This window comes from Pinus tabuliformis, chromosome 5_2, assembly GCF_031772625.1.
Source record: "Pinus tabuliformis cultivar Carrire ecotype Pingquan chromosome 5_2, CPIR1, whole genome shotgun sequence".
NCBI classification, from domain to species: Eukaryota; Viridiplantae; Streptophyta; class Pinopsida; order Pinales; family Pinaceae; genus Pinus; species Pinus tabuliformis.
The window spans coordinates 987919167-987936805 of record NC_142306.1 but is presented as its reverse complement, the minus strand read 5'-3'; the positions used below and the strand labels follow the sequence as shown (position 1 = coordinate 987936805).

Genomic DNA, 17639 nt, shown 5'->3' with positions numbered 1-17639 from the left:
CATTTGATGGAGGCTCAACAATATTGCCTCTCACATGGTCCAACACTCCTTGATCCTCTAAGGTTAGATCGATAGACATCTTCCATCTGTGATAGTCAACTTTCTCACGGAGCTTGTCTTCGGCAAGGAAGAGTGTTGAGGACCCCATAGTTCTTTTAAGATAGCCTAGCCAATCTTCTCTTCGGTGATTGCTTCTGCTCTTGCTCGGGCTTTGTCTTCACCTTAGCTCTGATACCATGTTAAGTTATGGTATGTTCTATGCTTATAGCAGTTTACTTATCTTTCTTATTATTATCCACAAATTAGCAATCACATGTACATAACGTAAAGTGCAAATAGAACATTAAACGATCGACAAAAGACAAGCCAAGACAAGAGACACAAGATGTGGCGTCTAGCCAAGGACAAACCCCAATATGGGGAAACCCTTTGATCAAATCTTCTTTTATCTTCAATAATTCAGCAGAGAGAAATAGTACATAAATCTGATTTACATCAACAGCAACAAACCCTAGATCAGCCAAACTAGGGCAGACAATATCTTGCAAACCGACCGTCGGATTGGCTTGATTCCACCACCAAAAAATGCGGCCTTCTGAGGACAGTCAGATCCACCTACAACGCAGTTCAGAGAGGGAGAAAGATGGTCAACGCTGGTCAAACTTCCGATCTGCAGTTGCAACCCTAAATCTGCGTCCTTCCTTCCAAGTCAGAGTCGGGTACCATTTTGATATAATGGATTTGTTCATGAGCCTACTTTGATCATATGTTGTCTTCCATCTATATTATAATGTTGTGTGTTTGGAAACATGAATGAAAATCTTTAAAATTATGTCTTTTTATAAAAAAATAAGTATTTAATGTATTTTTTACAACGACCGAGTCATTGAAATCGAGCCGGCCGAGTCATTACCGTTTCGGAGTCGGAGTAGGAGTCGATCCTCGGCCGAGTCGGAGTCAGAGTCGGAGTTTTAAAACTATGTGTTTACCCTGTGACAGACCCCGAAAATCTCAGACAAGTCTGAGTTCTGTGTCTCTGTTTTGCAGATACCCTAGCTGGGTATATATAGTGGTTTTCCCTCCATATTTAGCCGACCTGACAGAGTGAACTGATGTGTCTCCTTCTGCAAGCCAACATGACTTCTATTTAATTCATTTGTTGGCCGACGTGAAGAGGATTGTGCTTGACATTTTGGAGGGCTGTTAGACACTTTTTATAGACTTGTATACATTGTACATAGGCTCAAGAAGAGCTCTTTATACATGACTTTGAGTCTTTGACTTTCCTAGACCTATGAAATGAGCAAGAAACTCATTCTTATAATTTAAAAAAATATTTCTTTTTCTTGACAAGTACAAAGATCAAAATTACATTTGTAAATACCGAACCTAGTTACACTTTCTTCAACAAAATAGGCAGTGACTTTGATGGCTGTAACCCTGCTGCATCACAGAGACTTTGATGCCAATAATCTTGTTATGTAACAGTAACGTTTGATGTAAGTACAGCGATCTATATGACTGTAATTTGGAGACATGACAACAAAAACCTTCACATGACAGAATGACCTTTGATATAGCTGTGATAATATATGACAACAGTGACTTAGAAGTGATGTGTAACAGTGACAGTGATAATAGTGACTTGGCAGTAATGTGTAACAATGGCAGTGATAATCGTGACTTGGAAAAGATGTGTAATAGTGACCTTGATAACGTACTTGATGACAGTTATATCATCCTCTTGATGGCAGTGACCTTGTTGTATGGCAGAGACCTCTATATATCTGACATGGCAACGATCTCTATATCAAACATGGCAGTGATCTTGATATGGCGGACTTGGCAGTGACCCTTCGGTGTGTGGCAGTGACACTCTGATCTATAACTTGTCTCTATGATGACGATATGATAGTGATGGCAAAACCTCTCTGATATTGACAATGTTGTATAGTGTGCTCTTATGACGGTATGAAATGGAGGCCTGTGCTTGCCTCTCTAGAATACATGTCTGTTGATGTAACTGATGATGAATGACTTTTGTCTCATACAGTATACTTATTGTGCATTGTATTTCAGCTGAACATTTGATGAATATCTAATAGAAGAAGAATCTGGTTGGGTTTTCCCCCTTGTGGGGTTTTGCCCTGGTCTTTGACCTAAATCCTGGTGTCTCTATTGTGTATTTTTTTTCTATTGTTCCTTGTTCGCTGCATTATTGATGTTTATTGTTCCCTCTACATAATTGCTAATGATGATATGATATTATGGGGTGAATGTAATGTGTAAATGATGAGAAAGTTTGAAAATGCAAGTATTTACAACAAAGAACAATCTAGCCCTAAAATTAACACCTTGGCAACACTTTTCAAACTCTTTTCTGTTGAAGGAAATGCAGATCCACATTGGTTAGTAGATTTGACTGATCATTGTCATATTTCATGGAGAAAACTTCATCACTGTTATGAAACTGCTTTTCAGAGTAGTGATTTAATTTCCAACATATCGTGTTTGCTACTTGATTGCATGAAATTGGTCTAGCACAAATAGGGGTCTCATTACCCTTTTTCTTTTAGCCCAAAATTGGAGCCCCTAGACGACTATCTGTTGTGATTGAGGTTTTCATTTGCTTGATTACAATAATCCAAGTCTTCTGACAAACACTCAGCTATGCACATATCCAATTCAAGAAATCCTACTACAAATAATAAAGTCAAAATAAATTTGAGCAAAATTATGCTTTTCAAAATAAAAATGAAGATAGACAACATTATCACCTTTGCATGATTCTTCTGAATGACAATTGTATGCCAATTGGGGCATAAACCACCACATGAGTAGATTCATCACATATGTTGTTAGATATAGATGCTCCTCGCATCTCTGCCTCTAATCTAAATCTCCTTAATGCCATCATAGCTACATATTGAGAGTCTGGATTTCTGAGGACCAGAGAAACAGAAAAAGTGAGAGACAAAGGACAGTTACACAGTAATATTTTATTGGAATGAGAAGTCACTACTCTACAAATGAATGATGGTCGCAACCATAAAACATGAAGCATTAACCATACATTAGAATAAACAGATCATTTCCTTTGTGTTTGTAACTATCTTCAATAATGAAATTTTGATAAAAAACCATGGCATCTTCAAAGTTTCCAAGAAAAACGACAAGACAGAATTTAGAATCCCTAGCTTACAAAAGTAATATAGACACGTTTAGATATTCCAAGATAACTGTATTCCTATTCCTTATACGTAGTTTCTGTCTTTTTATGGTGTCCTCTAGTTATTTAATTAGAAAATAACAATTCTATTTTGTAACAATTTTTTAAAACCAATAACTACATCATTGGTCAGAGAGTTACATCAAATGCACAAACAGGGAACCAGGAAAATTCTGCCCTAATTACTTTTTCAAAGGCAACCTTATGCTCCTGCACACCAATATAAAGGTACTCAACATCACAACAAAAGACACTGGGTTTGACTTTCACAAGCAAAGGCAATTCCTACTTCAAACTCTTCAAATCCCCTACACTAAAAGATGAAGGATACCCCAGGAAAAGAAAAAATATATCGATGTTACCAAAGAAAGGCAATAGCAAGTGTTACCTCCCAAACCTGGACATAATGTCATAAAGCCCTTAAGACAAGTGCAACCCTAGCAGGAATTTAGATGAGCAACAACACCTCTCTCTTTAAGCTGGCTCTCCTCTGACACAATGGGGGAATCTCTAAGAAAAAAGATGAAGATATTATTTTGACTAAATGGGTGAAAGAGTAGAGCAGTGCAAAACCAGCTATGGCAAAAGGAGTGAAAGTACAAATAAAAAGGATTTGGAAATATGGATAATGGAGACATGACTACGCTGTGATAAAAATGCTATTAATCAACCAACTGAACTGTTTTAAGATGCAGAACTTACATGAGTGCCCTTCCAAAGGTGCTCTTCTTCAAACAGAAATAAGATAGCAGCAAAAATGTGTTCACCATAGAAACAAACAGCAACAGCCTCTCAATGAAAAGACAGCAGCAAACCTTTATTTGAACAATTGATAAAGCAGCAATCATAAGGAGGGTTGGTACCTCAAAACATGACCTTTATCCAAGAGCAAATGTGCCCTTCATATAAGCTCTTCACAGCCCACTAATAGACGTAATTTGAGCAACCCAAAATCAGCATAATGTGGAAAAATGATGAACCTCACGTAATAGCAGTGTTGCGAAAGTCGCGATTTTTTGAAAAAGTCATGATTTTTCCACTGACCTGGTAAAAATGCCAGATTAAATCAGTGATTTTTTCATTTTGAAAAATCGCAATTTTTACAAAAAAATCATGGGCCTCGGAAACGACCTATTAAAGGTAAAATTGGGTTTTTTTTGTTTCATTTTGCAATTAGAGGGCAAGGGTGAGAGAGGAGAAAACCGAAGGAATTTAGGATCCCAAGCAAAGAAATTTCGAATTTGGACCAAGTTTCTTCAGCAAGGCGTGGATTTCAGGTATGGGCATCAAATTTGGCCCTATTTTTTTTTTTCTCCTTGTTTTTCCTTGGGTTTTAGTCACCCATATATTTTCCATGATTTTTGCTTGGGTTTGAGTGAGTGTTTTTTTGCCATTTTTGTTGCATTTAGTGGAGAGAGTTTTTTTGGTCAAAAATTTGAAATGTTGATTGTTAATTTTATTTGTTTAAATTCCTGTGCCCTAGTTTTTTTCCATGATTTTTTCTTGGGTTTGAATGCGTTTTTTTTTCCATTATCGCTGCATTGTGTGGAGGGATTTTTTGTCAAAAATTAAAAATATTGATTGTTAATTTCATTTGTTTAAATTCTTCTTGTGCCCTAGGTTCAAACTTCAATCCGACATTAACACTCGAGAGTTCAACAAAGTTACAAACCTACCAAGAAAATTGGACCCTATGTAGGAATCTAGTGAACCCAATGGGGGGTTTGATAGATCAAATTTGAATTGCAAGTTATGTAGGCAACATATGATAGGTGGAGTATACTGATCAAAATTCCACCTTGCACAAATTCCAATACATGAAGTAGGGATTTGTTTGAAAATTCCTAAACCGGAATCCTTACTACAGCAACTGAAGATATTTCTCCTATTTGTTAAATTCCTTTAAACAAATTACTTGCAGTTTACTACGGCAAATAATGAAATACATACACTGTAGCCTTTACTTAATTAAATATAATGCGGAAACACGAAATTGAGCAAGAAAGAAAATACAACACAATAACACCATTATTTTTGGACAAATGTCCTCAGAAAAACCCAATGCGGGAAAATCATTGCAGCAAATCTGAGGGTTTTTATTATTAAGGAGAAGTTATTTCTGAATAAAAACTCTGGATGCCTTACTGGTAGTCCAATACAGAGAATATCACTCGGCAGAAGAAATTAGTGAGATTACCTCACTCTACACTGCAAGTCTCGGCTGATCCGGCGACTGAACCAACAAGTCCCCAACTACTTCTACGCTTCCCCTATGCAATCATTGCGTGAGCCTGCATCATTGCTTTTGAGGCACTGCGTCACCTCTCTGCTGGATCGATTTTCTTTCAGGAGCTTCGACTTCAACCTATGTTGCAGGAAACGTGGGGGGGGGGGGGGGGTGCCGTTTCCGGTTGGAAACCGGTACGAAACGCGGAAACGTGTTTGGTACGGCCAGGAAACGCATTTCCGGCTGTACTGCCACGTTTCTTGAAACGGAAATGTGGCAGTACGGCCGGAAACGCGTTTCCCAGCCGTACAAGCCACGTTTCCCAGTTGTAATGTGTTTTTTTTTTATTTTTTTTTTAATCATATCTTCGCCTTGCATCTCGTAGGGGTCCACAATACAACAGTGGTCCTTCTAAAGAATGGGATGTGGATGCAGAAAATCCTGATTTGGATCTCTCTCTTGCTGCCCTGAATATTGAGGCCGAATCCGGAAGTGGAATTGGTGCATCATCTTCTTCAGCACTACCATCCACTGTTGAGCATTGTGCTGCTTCTATTTTTGATGAGGATTGTTATGATGAGGATTAGTCTTTTGTGACTTGTCTCTATAGTTCTTGCAGCCTTATAGTCTTTATTGTACTTGCAGCCTCATATACTAATATAAATAAAGGCTGATTTTGAGATTTTGCCCTTGGATATATAATAAAGGTTGCTTTTGGATTTTCCTATATTTTTATTTTCATTATGTGATCATTCATGACTCATGAGTAAATGTGATGTAAATTTAATCTTAATGTTTAAATGTAATAAATTATAATGTATCATTAATGCTTTATGATTGCACATATATATAATAGTAATTTTTAAATATTTTTAATATATATATATATATATATATATATATATATATATATATATATATATATATTCGCATTTCCCTGTTTCCAAAATTTGGGGAGGTCGCGTTTCGTATCGCTTCCCATTTCGGAAACTCGTTTCCATTTCCCCGTTTCGTGCAACTTAGACTTCAACCCTCTCGGCTCAGAAAGTCAAACCCCCAACAAAATCTCGGACTTCTGCTTGGAAAGCTCTGTGCTGCTCTGCGTGAGCCCTTCTTGGCTCTGCGTCACCCTCACTGGCCATAGCGTTGCCTCCTCTGCATCTTCCTCTGCCTCTTTGTTGTGTATTCTTGGCTCCAAAGAAGATCCTCCAGCCAAAACTATTTCTGCCCCTCTCTATGTGATCACCACGAAATCACTGTGCTACTCTCTGGCTCAACAATTCGATCAAACCGATCAACTCTCGATGTGTTTTCCAAATGACCCTCAAGCCTCCTTAAATAATTCTCGTTGACATTCAACGACCCAGATTAGAAGTTAATCAATGGCTAAGATCATTTCAGCTTGATCCTTGTCTTCTTCTAGAAGTTACACCCACAGTTAGATTAATACCCATTAATTATTTTAATTTCCTAAGTTTAGACTTAGGGACCCATTAAAAATAATTAATTATTTAATAAAATTGACTCCGGTGGAATTTCCCAAAATGCTTTCTGGGTTCTTTGGAATACATGTGCCCAAGTCTCCCTGCAAAATTTGAGACTTAGAGCATATTTGATGCTACCAGAAATCAACACTTTGCACAAATACAAATCCATAAAGCATTCGTAGAGCCCTCAAACCATTGGAAGATATAGAGACAACCAAACTGACCAAGGCTACTATGAAGAATCAAATGGCAAGGGCTGGAGTGATGGGAAGTGACCATGAAAGTGGTTCGCTTCAGCATCAATTGCCACAGCCAGCCCCATAGTTGCCTCATCATTTTTTGTTCCTAGAACCACACCTGGTGCGCAACCATCTATCAGGTCAGCTCTTAAAAAAAGGAGAAGGAAGAAGTTGACAAGCTACTGGCCAAGTGTCTTCTTTGGAGTGATATTCCCTTCAGTATTGCCAGGAACAATCCATTTTTCCAACCCATGATTGATGCTATTGCTATTGTTGGACAGGGGTACAAAGCCCCTTCCTATGATGACTTTAGAGGTCGTATTCTTCAAAATGAAAAGGTTGAATGAACTACAAGATTGGAGGAGTTTAGGGCATCATGGGCACAAATAGTATGCACTATGAAGTCAAAAGGTTGGACTGATCAAAAGGGTAGAACCGTTATTAATGTTGGAAATACTAAGAGGGGGGTGAATCAATTTTCCCTTTCTTTTCACACAATTGGTGAATTAATTCATTTAATCAGAGCATTGATCAAACATAAAACATCAACATTGCATCATATAGGAAGTACACAAAATATGTCATCCAAACAAGCTTTGCTATGTATGGTTACATACACATTTATCAGTTGAACTAGAAAGAATTACATGACTCCCCAAGGGTTTACCAGCAAAGCTGGCAGGAAGCAAATGCTCCTTGAATGGGTTTCGGCTCCCGTACCAGGGACAATGACCCAATTACAAACTACCACTTCTCTTGTTGTTGTTGCTGCACTGCTACACTCTCACTACCATTGTTGCTCCTATCACTATCTCCATTGTTTCCACTGTTGTGCATTGTTGCTTGTTAACCACTAGAGTGGCACCTAAAGATTTTTTAAGATCGAACAAACAAAGTTCATTCTTCAGGTTAAATACTCCAGAAGACTTGGAATATAAGGATCTCCATTGAGATACAAGAATATATATTAAAATGTATGAATGAGAATATGATACAAATAAGAGTGAGGGGCCTGCTTATATACCCCCAGGCAGGTACCTCTTCATGGAAGGTCATGTCCCATTTAGACATGCATCTTTAGTACTAACTACTAATAAACTAATCATTATTATAATTTATAATTATCATCATTATTTATATTTATATTATATTTATATATTTTATTCACAACATTGCCTTCCTCCTCAGAAATCTTTGTCCTCAAAACTTGTTGATGAAAAGGCTTGATCTCTTTTTTGGGTTCAAATGTTTTCTACTTGATCTCTTTTTCTGCTACAAATTTCTTCTCGTCTTAGGACAATCATCTTTGTCACTACAAGCTGATATGATACTTGTAGTCATAAATAATTGTCGCACTGAGAAGGAATCAGAACATCCTAAATTAATCTTTTGTGGAATCTTGTGGTTATTGGATACTTCGTGTGAATTGTTATCACAAGATTGAATTGTACTGACATTAGTAGTCTTTGGAATATAAGTTTTTTGTTTCTCTTCTAAATAAGTAGCTTGATTGAATTGTCTGCTTTCGTGATTCAGATGTCGATAAGGAATTTTAGTGATTTGATTTTCCTTTATCTTGTTTGTGTCGTTTTCTCGATGTATTTGAACTATCTGATTTCCTTTAGCTATGGAAGTTGCATGGTTAATTTTTGGATCTTCACTTGAATCTTTTGTTGTTGAAACTGCAATTCCTGAGTTTGTCCTCTTCTTGAGTTGTGATATTGACTAGATCGGTATTAGTTTCCTTATCTTCAACCTAGACTGTTACAATTGGAGACTTCAATACTTCTTGAGTAAGTTGCTCTAACTTGTCTTTTAATGACTTCTTGTCCTTCTTAAACTTCTTGATTTGTGTTAGTGACTTTTCGCTATGGTCTTTGAGCCGAGAAACTTCTCCATTTTTGTCAGTGGTGATCTTATCAACTTCTCTTTGCATATTTTGTAGTACTTTTTTACCTTCTTGAAAATTTACTTTTGAGATATCTAGTATGTCTTCTGGTATTACTGAATTCAGCTTCACTGTAAGATCTTGTAGCATTATTTTTTTCATTTTGTAAGAAAATGTCAAAAGCTTTTTCTTCGTATTCAGGATGAAAGAACCTAGGGCTTCCATCCATGGTGATCCCAAAATTATGTCACCCTGATCATTCCATAGGGATTGAACAAAGAATTGCAATATAAATGTATATTCTCCAATGTTTAACTGTAAATCAGTTATTTCGTATTTTTTTTGTCCAAGAAGTCTAATTTTTCGATTGTATTTAACTCAAGAATCACCAATTGGTTTGCAACTTTAGGGTTTATATAATTTTTACATTCAGCAGAAGAGATAGAAATAGTAACGTCTTTTCCTGCGAGAGTTCCCTTAATTTTAAAAAGCACTTTAGCATAGTTGGGCAAGGTTTCTAAAAATCTTCCTTCATTCATTTCTAATTTAGACTCCATTTTTCTTTTTCAAAGATTGACTCCCTTTTGCTTTTTATCGATAATTTTATTAAATGATACTTGGCCGAGGTTTTTTTTTTTTATTTTTTAAAGAAGACCCACTTCTTCAATATACTTTTATTTAATAATACCTCCTTCTTCCTTTTATAACTTCATGGTTTTTCAATAACTTTAAATCTCTCCTTCTTTTAATTTGAAATAAAACCTTTGAAACGTTCAATTATTTGACCGTAATAATATATCTTTTAATTTTATTTTTTTAATATTTTTCACTTTATCCTTTTAATTTTCTCTTATGATATTCAAGCAAGTTATAACCCTTGATACTTGTGATTAAATCTTAATATAACTTTTTATTTGTAAATTATTCTACTTATAAAAAAAAAACGAGTCACTATCTTGAAGAGTATGAAAAGTCACACCCTTCTTTTGACTCGATGAAACCCTTCGATTCCTTGAATGGTGAATGGTGAATACCTGGCATAAGACTCTTTGAATATGCTAGTACGAAAACGAGTACAAATCCTTGAGCAGTGGGTGGTACAAAACGATAGAGAAAGAACGAGACATGGGGACAGTGCAGATTAGTGCAGCAACAGGGTTGTGCACATTGATCGCAAAATGTCGGTAGATGGTGAAGGCAACGCTAGGAGGAGGTCGTTGCGAATGTGTACGATTGTTCTGGCAGGGGGACGAGCAACGAGGTTGGAGGGTTGTTGTGGCTTTGATGTTTGATGGCAGTGGTGGTAACAAGGAAATCAAGGTAATGGTGTCAAAGATGGATGAACTGCAATCGATGGCAATGGTGGAGTTATAGCGAGCTGTCCGAGGACATGGTGTGGCTACCTGTTGGGCAACTGCTACAAAGGTTGTGGAAACGGGGATCAACAATCAGGGGTTTATATTCCACAACAACAACAACTCAAACTTAGTGGAGAATCTGACAGTGGGCTAAAAGAGTCAACCAGTTGTCGCAATTGTGGTTGTTTGTTTGAATGTCGCTGCAGCCGAGGCACAATTGGTTGTGCAACAGTAGCATTAGGGAATTGGCTTGTTGGCGGATGATTTGGTTTGGTTTTTTCTTTGTTTCTTTTTTTTCGTTTTATATATATTTTAACTTTTTTTTTTAATTTGCTCTTTTTTTTAAACAATTTGTTTGTGTTTTCTTTTTTCTTTTTTAATAGCTAAAGGTTTTTTTTACTCTTAATGGCAAAAGGCCAGATGGCAAAATGGAGAAGCTCCAAACTCTGTATAGCAAAATGTTTTAATCACAACAACAACAAGGTTGACGAATTTCAACGGTCAATGATCTGGATCGAAGAATGAAGCTTTGTGCAGTAGTTGAGCGGTCAGAGGATCAAACTACTCTAATACCAAATGAAACAAACAAAGTTCGTTCTTCAAGTTAAATACTCCAGAAGACTTGGAATATAAATATATCCATTGAGATACAAGAATATATATTAAAATGTATGAATGAGAATATGATACAAATGAGCCTGAGGGGCCTGCTTATATACCCCTAGGTAGGTACCTCTTCATGGAAGGTCATGTCCCATTTAGACATGTTTCTTTAGTACTAACTACTAATAAACTAATCATTATTATAATTTATAATTATCATCATTATTTATAGTTATATTATTTTTATATATTTTATTCATGGCAGAAGACTCCATGCCCAAGTATGTACCAAAGGTTGCTTGTACCATCAAAGATCAACATATCATCAGAGTTCTTCAACTCTGCTTCTTCTTCTCATCTTCTTCTATTGCACCCAGATTCCACAAGCCCTATGGGAATCATGTAAAGTGATGTTAGTATGATGAGTTTGAGTCATGTAATAGGCCTAGGTAACTTGGGACCTTGTTATGGAGTGAGTTTACTCTAGGAGGTTTTTTTCACTCGATTAATTATTATATCCTTACTAATTAATTGGGTTTTTCCCAATGTTCCACCGAGTTTTCGGGACGGGGAAATGTGGGAGCGGGGATACGCACAAGGGGTACGTATATAAGCAACCCCAAAATTTAGGGAATTTTTGGGGAAATGGAGGGACGTCAAAGTCATAAAAATTATAAAATTATAAATTATTAAAAATTTAATATATAAAAATAAAAAAATAAAATCCCAAAAATATGTCAATAACTAAATAAAAAATCTTAATAATTATGAAATGTACATGTAAGAACTAAATATGATCATCATTACATATTAGACTATTATCATTTATGAATTATCAATGATCATTGGGCATTTCTGCATTGTAAATCTAAAAGTAAATTACTAAATTGAATCCATCATTTGACATTATGCAATGTTCCATCTAAATTCATCATTTGGCATGATGCAAGATACATCAAAATTAAATTAATAAATTCATCATTTGACAATAGCAACCCCAAAATTTAGGGAGTTTTCGGGGAAATGGGGGGACGTCAAAGTCATAAAAATTATAAAATTATAAATTATTAAAAATTTAATATATAAAAATAAAAAAATTAAATCCCAAAAATATGTCAATAACTAAATAAAAAATCTTAATAATTATGAAATGTACATGTAAGCACTAAATATGATCATCATTACATATTAGACTATTATCATTTATGAATTATCAATGATCATTTGGCATTTCTACATTGTAAATCTAAAAGTAAATTACTAAATTGAATCCATCGTTTGACATGATGCAATGTTCCATCTAAATTCATCATTTGGCATGATGCAAGATACATCAAAATTAAATTAATAAATTCATCATTTGACAATAGAAATTATGCAATGCACATCAAATTTTCAAAAACGATAAAAAGTAAATTCATCATATGACAATGACATTATGTTGAAGCCATAGAATACTAAACTAAAAGTAAACATAGAGAGCACTGAGCAATGAAATACTAGTAAAATTCTCAGAAAGTACTAAATACTATTTAATAAATATTAAGTTTTAAATTTTAAATTTTAATATAATTTAATTTATTTATTTATTTAAAAAAAAATCAAGTTTTGACAAATTTTAAGCTTTAATATAGTTTCAATTTTTTCTGTTTTTTATTTATTTTTAAAATTTTTTCATATATATATATATATATATATATATATATATATATATTTTAAGTTTTAAAAAAATTATTAGACAAAAAAAGGGGGATGCATATGCGTCCCCCCTTGTGTCCCCTTGTCCCCCTTGTGTCCCCTCGATGTCCCCCTTGCTTCCCCTCGGCATCCCCTCGTCCCCCTTGTGTCCCCTCGATGTCCCCCTTGCTTCCCCTCGGCATCCCCTCGTCCCCCCTACAAATGAGTCACGTTTTGTCGCCGAAAAAACATCCCCCCGGAGTTTCCCCGAGTTTCGCCAAAAAGGGGATGTGGGGAAAACGTTTCCCCATCCCCAGAGCATGGGGGAGCGACCCCATCCTCCAAGCATAACCCCAAAGCTAATGTATGGCTTGAAGGTGAGGCCTTGGGTGAGTCCGAGTGTCTAGAGTCATTGTATATTACCATACACGATCACTTGTAAAACTTCGTAGAATTTGGTTAGGTCTAGGGGTCTATTTTTTTATTTTTTAAATTTCCTGCAGGGTGGAAATTTGAATAAAATATGAATGTAATATGTAATAAGTGATATCTAGAGAAGTTGTATGAGGTATGTGTGCTCAAAATTACACCTCTCACCTTCAACTTTCTATTATGACACACTTTGAGGGGTAAAATACGTGTTCTAGACCCTCAAAACCCACTTTTCCTAAGTTTAATGGGAAATCTAGAAATAAATTAAACCAGAAATAAATTAAATGGAGAAAAATAAATAGCTCCATGTGACAAAATGACATGGAAATGACTTGGAAATTATCTCAAGTCAAAGAAATGAGTCCAATGACAAGTGGAAGATGATATGGCACCTTGCGTCATAAATACATGGGCCATTCAAGGAAATCGAATTTCTTGGCATTAATGCAACAGCTGGTCACTTGGAAAATCGAATTATTTGAGGAGTTAATGCACATATGAGATATTTGGAGGATATTGATCGAGATATTCTTGGGAGTTTGTCTCCACTTATGTTCCCTCTTCTTCACACTTGGCACATCATCTCCAAATTGAATTTGGCTGAAGGAGGGACCATGCAACTCCCAAGGAGATTACATTGAGCTCAATGGAAGCATCCATGTGAGGTGTCATCACATGGTCTGATCTTGGAGTTTGATTTGAGTGAGCTCCTTGATTGGTTCACACATGGATTTGCTCATCTTCACACTTGGAGAATCCGATTTTGCTTGAGGATATCTTGGTGCCACATATGGAATTCGATTTGCATTGGTGGCTACTTCATCTCTCCACTTGGAATTCGATTTCCTTCTTGGGATCTTCACCATGGCCATTTGTCACTTGGATGCTACATTGGGATTTGCTTCCATTTCTCTATATAATACAACTTTCAGCTTTCATATTGTATCAATTGTTTACTAGCAATTGTGTTTGCGGAAGCGCTGCTACTCTGTACACTTTTCAAGAATTACAATAAAAGACTTTGGGGGTCCATTCATGGGTGTTCTTCCTTTGGAGCATGGTGCATTGAGAGCTATTGGTATAATCCCTTCTATTTATGCTTTGAGTTATTTCATTTTCCATATACTCTTGTAGACTTGCTAGTGCAAAGCTATCTTGCATTAACATTTGGTTTGGAAGTATGCTCTAGATGTTGGAAATTATAGTTTATTTTCAAATAAATTTCTAGAAGTTTCAATTCATTGTTTGCTTTTCTAAATTTATATGGACTAATGTGTGATTGGAGTATTGTAGAAGAATTATTTTTGTTGAATCAAGCATGAGAAGAAGTCTTTGAGAGACCAACCCACTCTTGAAGCATCTTCAAAAGAACACTCATTTGTTATTCGGATTTACATAGTTCATCTTACGAAGAAGTGTTCTTGCAGGGATTCGTTTAGACATAGCTTGTATAAAACCCTAAGTTACCGGATCCGGCCCTCTGGGGTACAGGATCCACGGATCCACGGATCTGATCCGGATTCGGATCCGGATCCGCGTAAATACGCCCAAGAACCGGCACGTGGCGGATTAATATTTGTTAGAAACGGATGTTGAAATCTGGAAACGGATCCCGTGTCACTTTTCCGGATTTCTAAGTTTTTTTGCCATGTTTTTTTTACTTTGTAGACATTCGTGGTACATTTCCAAGGGTTTCGAACGCCGGACCTTGGCTTCAAGTTACACGATCTCCGGAATTTTTAAACGTGCAGAGTTTCGAGCACGCAGGCAGGGTTTAAAGTTGCCCTAGTTGCGGTGTTATGACCCATGACCCGAGCTTTTACGAGCTATTACGATTTTACGAGCTATTACGAGCTATATTTTGACTTATAGATTGAGATTTTAACATATAATTTTTTTGCTAATTTTTATTAATTAATTTAAAATTTAAAACGATATATAAAATTTATACAAATTTCAAATATATATATATATATATATATATATATATATATATATATATATATATATATATATATATATATATATATATATATTTATTTTTAAGTTTAGTTTTGTCTTAATAAACTTAAAATATAGGTATGTATTTTTTAAATTATATTGCTTTTTATTTATAATTTAGTTTTTATTTATAATTTAGTTTTGACTTATAGATTGGAATTTGAGCATATATTTTTTATTTTAAAATATTTTTTTTTCTAATTTTTATTAATTAATTTAAAATTTAAAATGATATATAAAATTTATACAAATTTAGATATACATATTGATATATAGATATAATTTTAAATTTAATTTTGTCTTAATAATCTTAAAATATAGGTGTGTGGGCATAAACTAATGATGGTGTTTTATGAATGCAAACTTAAAAAACAACAATTTGTTAATTTGAAGAGATAATTAAAGATGAACTTGAATATATGGTAAAAGCACAAAATGAATGACAATGATTTAGCTTTAATATATATATATAAATGGATGATTTTGTGTCTATTATTAATTTTATTATATTTTTAATATTATTATATTTTTTGTACTTGCCGTATCCTTGCCGTATCCGGATCCTGGATTTTCAAAAAACTAGCGAATCTGGATCCGGATCCGGATCTGTATCCGTATCCGTATCCGAATCCTGGTAACTTAAATAAAACCAAACATTTCATATTTTAAATCTTTTCAAATAGTGCTTTATTGATTTTATTTTAGCTACTTGAGTGCATTTTCTAAACAATAGCAAGTGATGGAGTTTACTCCCATCACTTGATTTGGTTGCTTGTACATTATTTGTATGATATTTATTTGTTTTACGTGTTCTATCTACACTAATTGTGTTTTTGTTTCGTAGCGCATAGTTGGAGTCTTGATAACAAGAGACTTGATGAAAACTCTAACTATTTTCTTGTAGGGCCTCTCAAGCCTTAAAAGTTCATTTTCTAGGAGGTCGTGGGCATTTGAGGAGGGTTGGTATTTTGCTAGGTCGTGGACATTTGAGGAGGATCTCTCACTTGGCAAGGTTGTTGACATTTGAGGAGGATCTCTCACTTTGCAAGGTCATGGACAAAGAAGACTAGCCCCTTTTCTTATGCAAGATTTCATCCACCATTGGATGCTAATCTTTAGGACACCAAGACACACCTAGCATTTTCAAATTTGAAAGAATTTTTATTGTACTTACCTTAGTTTCTAATTTTGATTTTCAAAAAGGAAATCTAGTGCTTGAAAAGCCTCATATGTTGTAAAAGATTTCCCTTGAAGTTTTGATTGACATCCTTTCGACGGTTTCTCATCTTTGTAAAAATCTAATAAAAAGACTTAGTTTTTCTTGTGGGATCTTGGGTTTCACCCAAGACATCTGTTTCTCCTTATTTAGAAGGAGAAACATGTGGGTGGATTGATCTTGCATTGTTTTCTTAGTTTTCATTTTGCATGCCTTAAGAATTAACACAATCTTACCATCACAATTTAACTTTCTAAATTTGATTTTACTACTAGTTTCCATTTTATGCTTTGCATTTGAAGTTTTTCTTTTAAGTGCAACTTGGGACTTTAGTTTGAAGCAACTTATTTCATTATATGCAAGCATCTCAATTCATGTGGCAAAGTTTGATTTAGCTAATTTAACAATTTGTTTCATGTTTCTCACTATAGGCTCATTGGTTACTTGCTCATTTATTTTAAAGCTATTTGTTCACTTTGCAAGCATATCATACTTTGAAGCTTCATCTCATTTCATTGCTTTAGTTCGTTGATCATTGGAATATCATTTGTTAAAGCACTTACTTTGAGCAACTTACAATCTTATGTGCTTATGAAGCTTATGTTCTTGTATCTTGTATGATTTTGAGCAATTATCTAAGTTATCTCATTGAGCATATTTCCATTTACTTAAGGTATTTCCTTTTACAAGCATTGATAAACTTACTTGCATTTCATTTAGGAATATTAGCATAGCTTGCATCTTTAATGAAAATATACCTACAAGCATAAGCTTGGTTCAAAGACATCTCTTAGGGACGCCTTTCTTTCATCAACTTGAAGGACATAAACCCTCTTATGTAGTTAACACGATGACCTTGCAGTTGTCAGAGTCACAGTCTCTACAACACCAAAGGCATCAGGTGTGTTGAATAGTCTAAGGGAGGTATTGTTAATATCGCCTTGGTTGTCTTTCCTTGGATCTCCTTCCACAACTTACATAAGAGACATGTTTCAAAACAATCAAAAGAAAGGTCACACTTAGATTAGGCATTTAGATTAAAATTAACCAAGATAATTGCATTTAAACTTAGTTTAAGTGCATTTCATGCTAACACATTTTACTATTTTACTTGCAAATTATTCATGTATTTGTTATTGATGAAAATGCTTTGAACTGATTATCTTATTTAGGCAAGTGTCATTTTGTTCATCTTTGCAAGTAAAGTTTTAACTTGTTTCCTTTGTAAGTCATTCTATATTGCTTCCTTACATGCTTTGGATTTATAAATGATTATATATTT

At 35.0% G+C, this 17639-nt stretch overlaps 1 protein-coding gene across 2 annotated transcripts in view; it reads right to left on the bottom strand.

The window, feature by feature from the left end:
* LOC149162618 (DNA ligase 4-like) overlaps positions 1 to 17639 on the bottom strand; it is a 387402-nt gene that overhangs the window by 93852 nt on the left and 275911 nt on the right. For both annotated transcript variants that reach the window (XM_089437333.1, XM_089437332.1), the window contains one exon: positions 2778 to 2942. In XM_089437333.1, coding sequence (XP_089293459.1) covers positions 2778 to 2942 — 165 coding nt within the window. The remainder of the gene's footprint in view (positions 1 to 2777; positions 2943 to 17639) is intronic.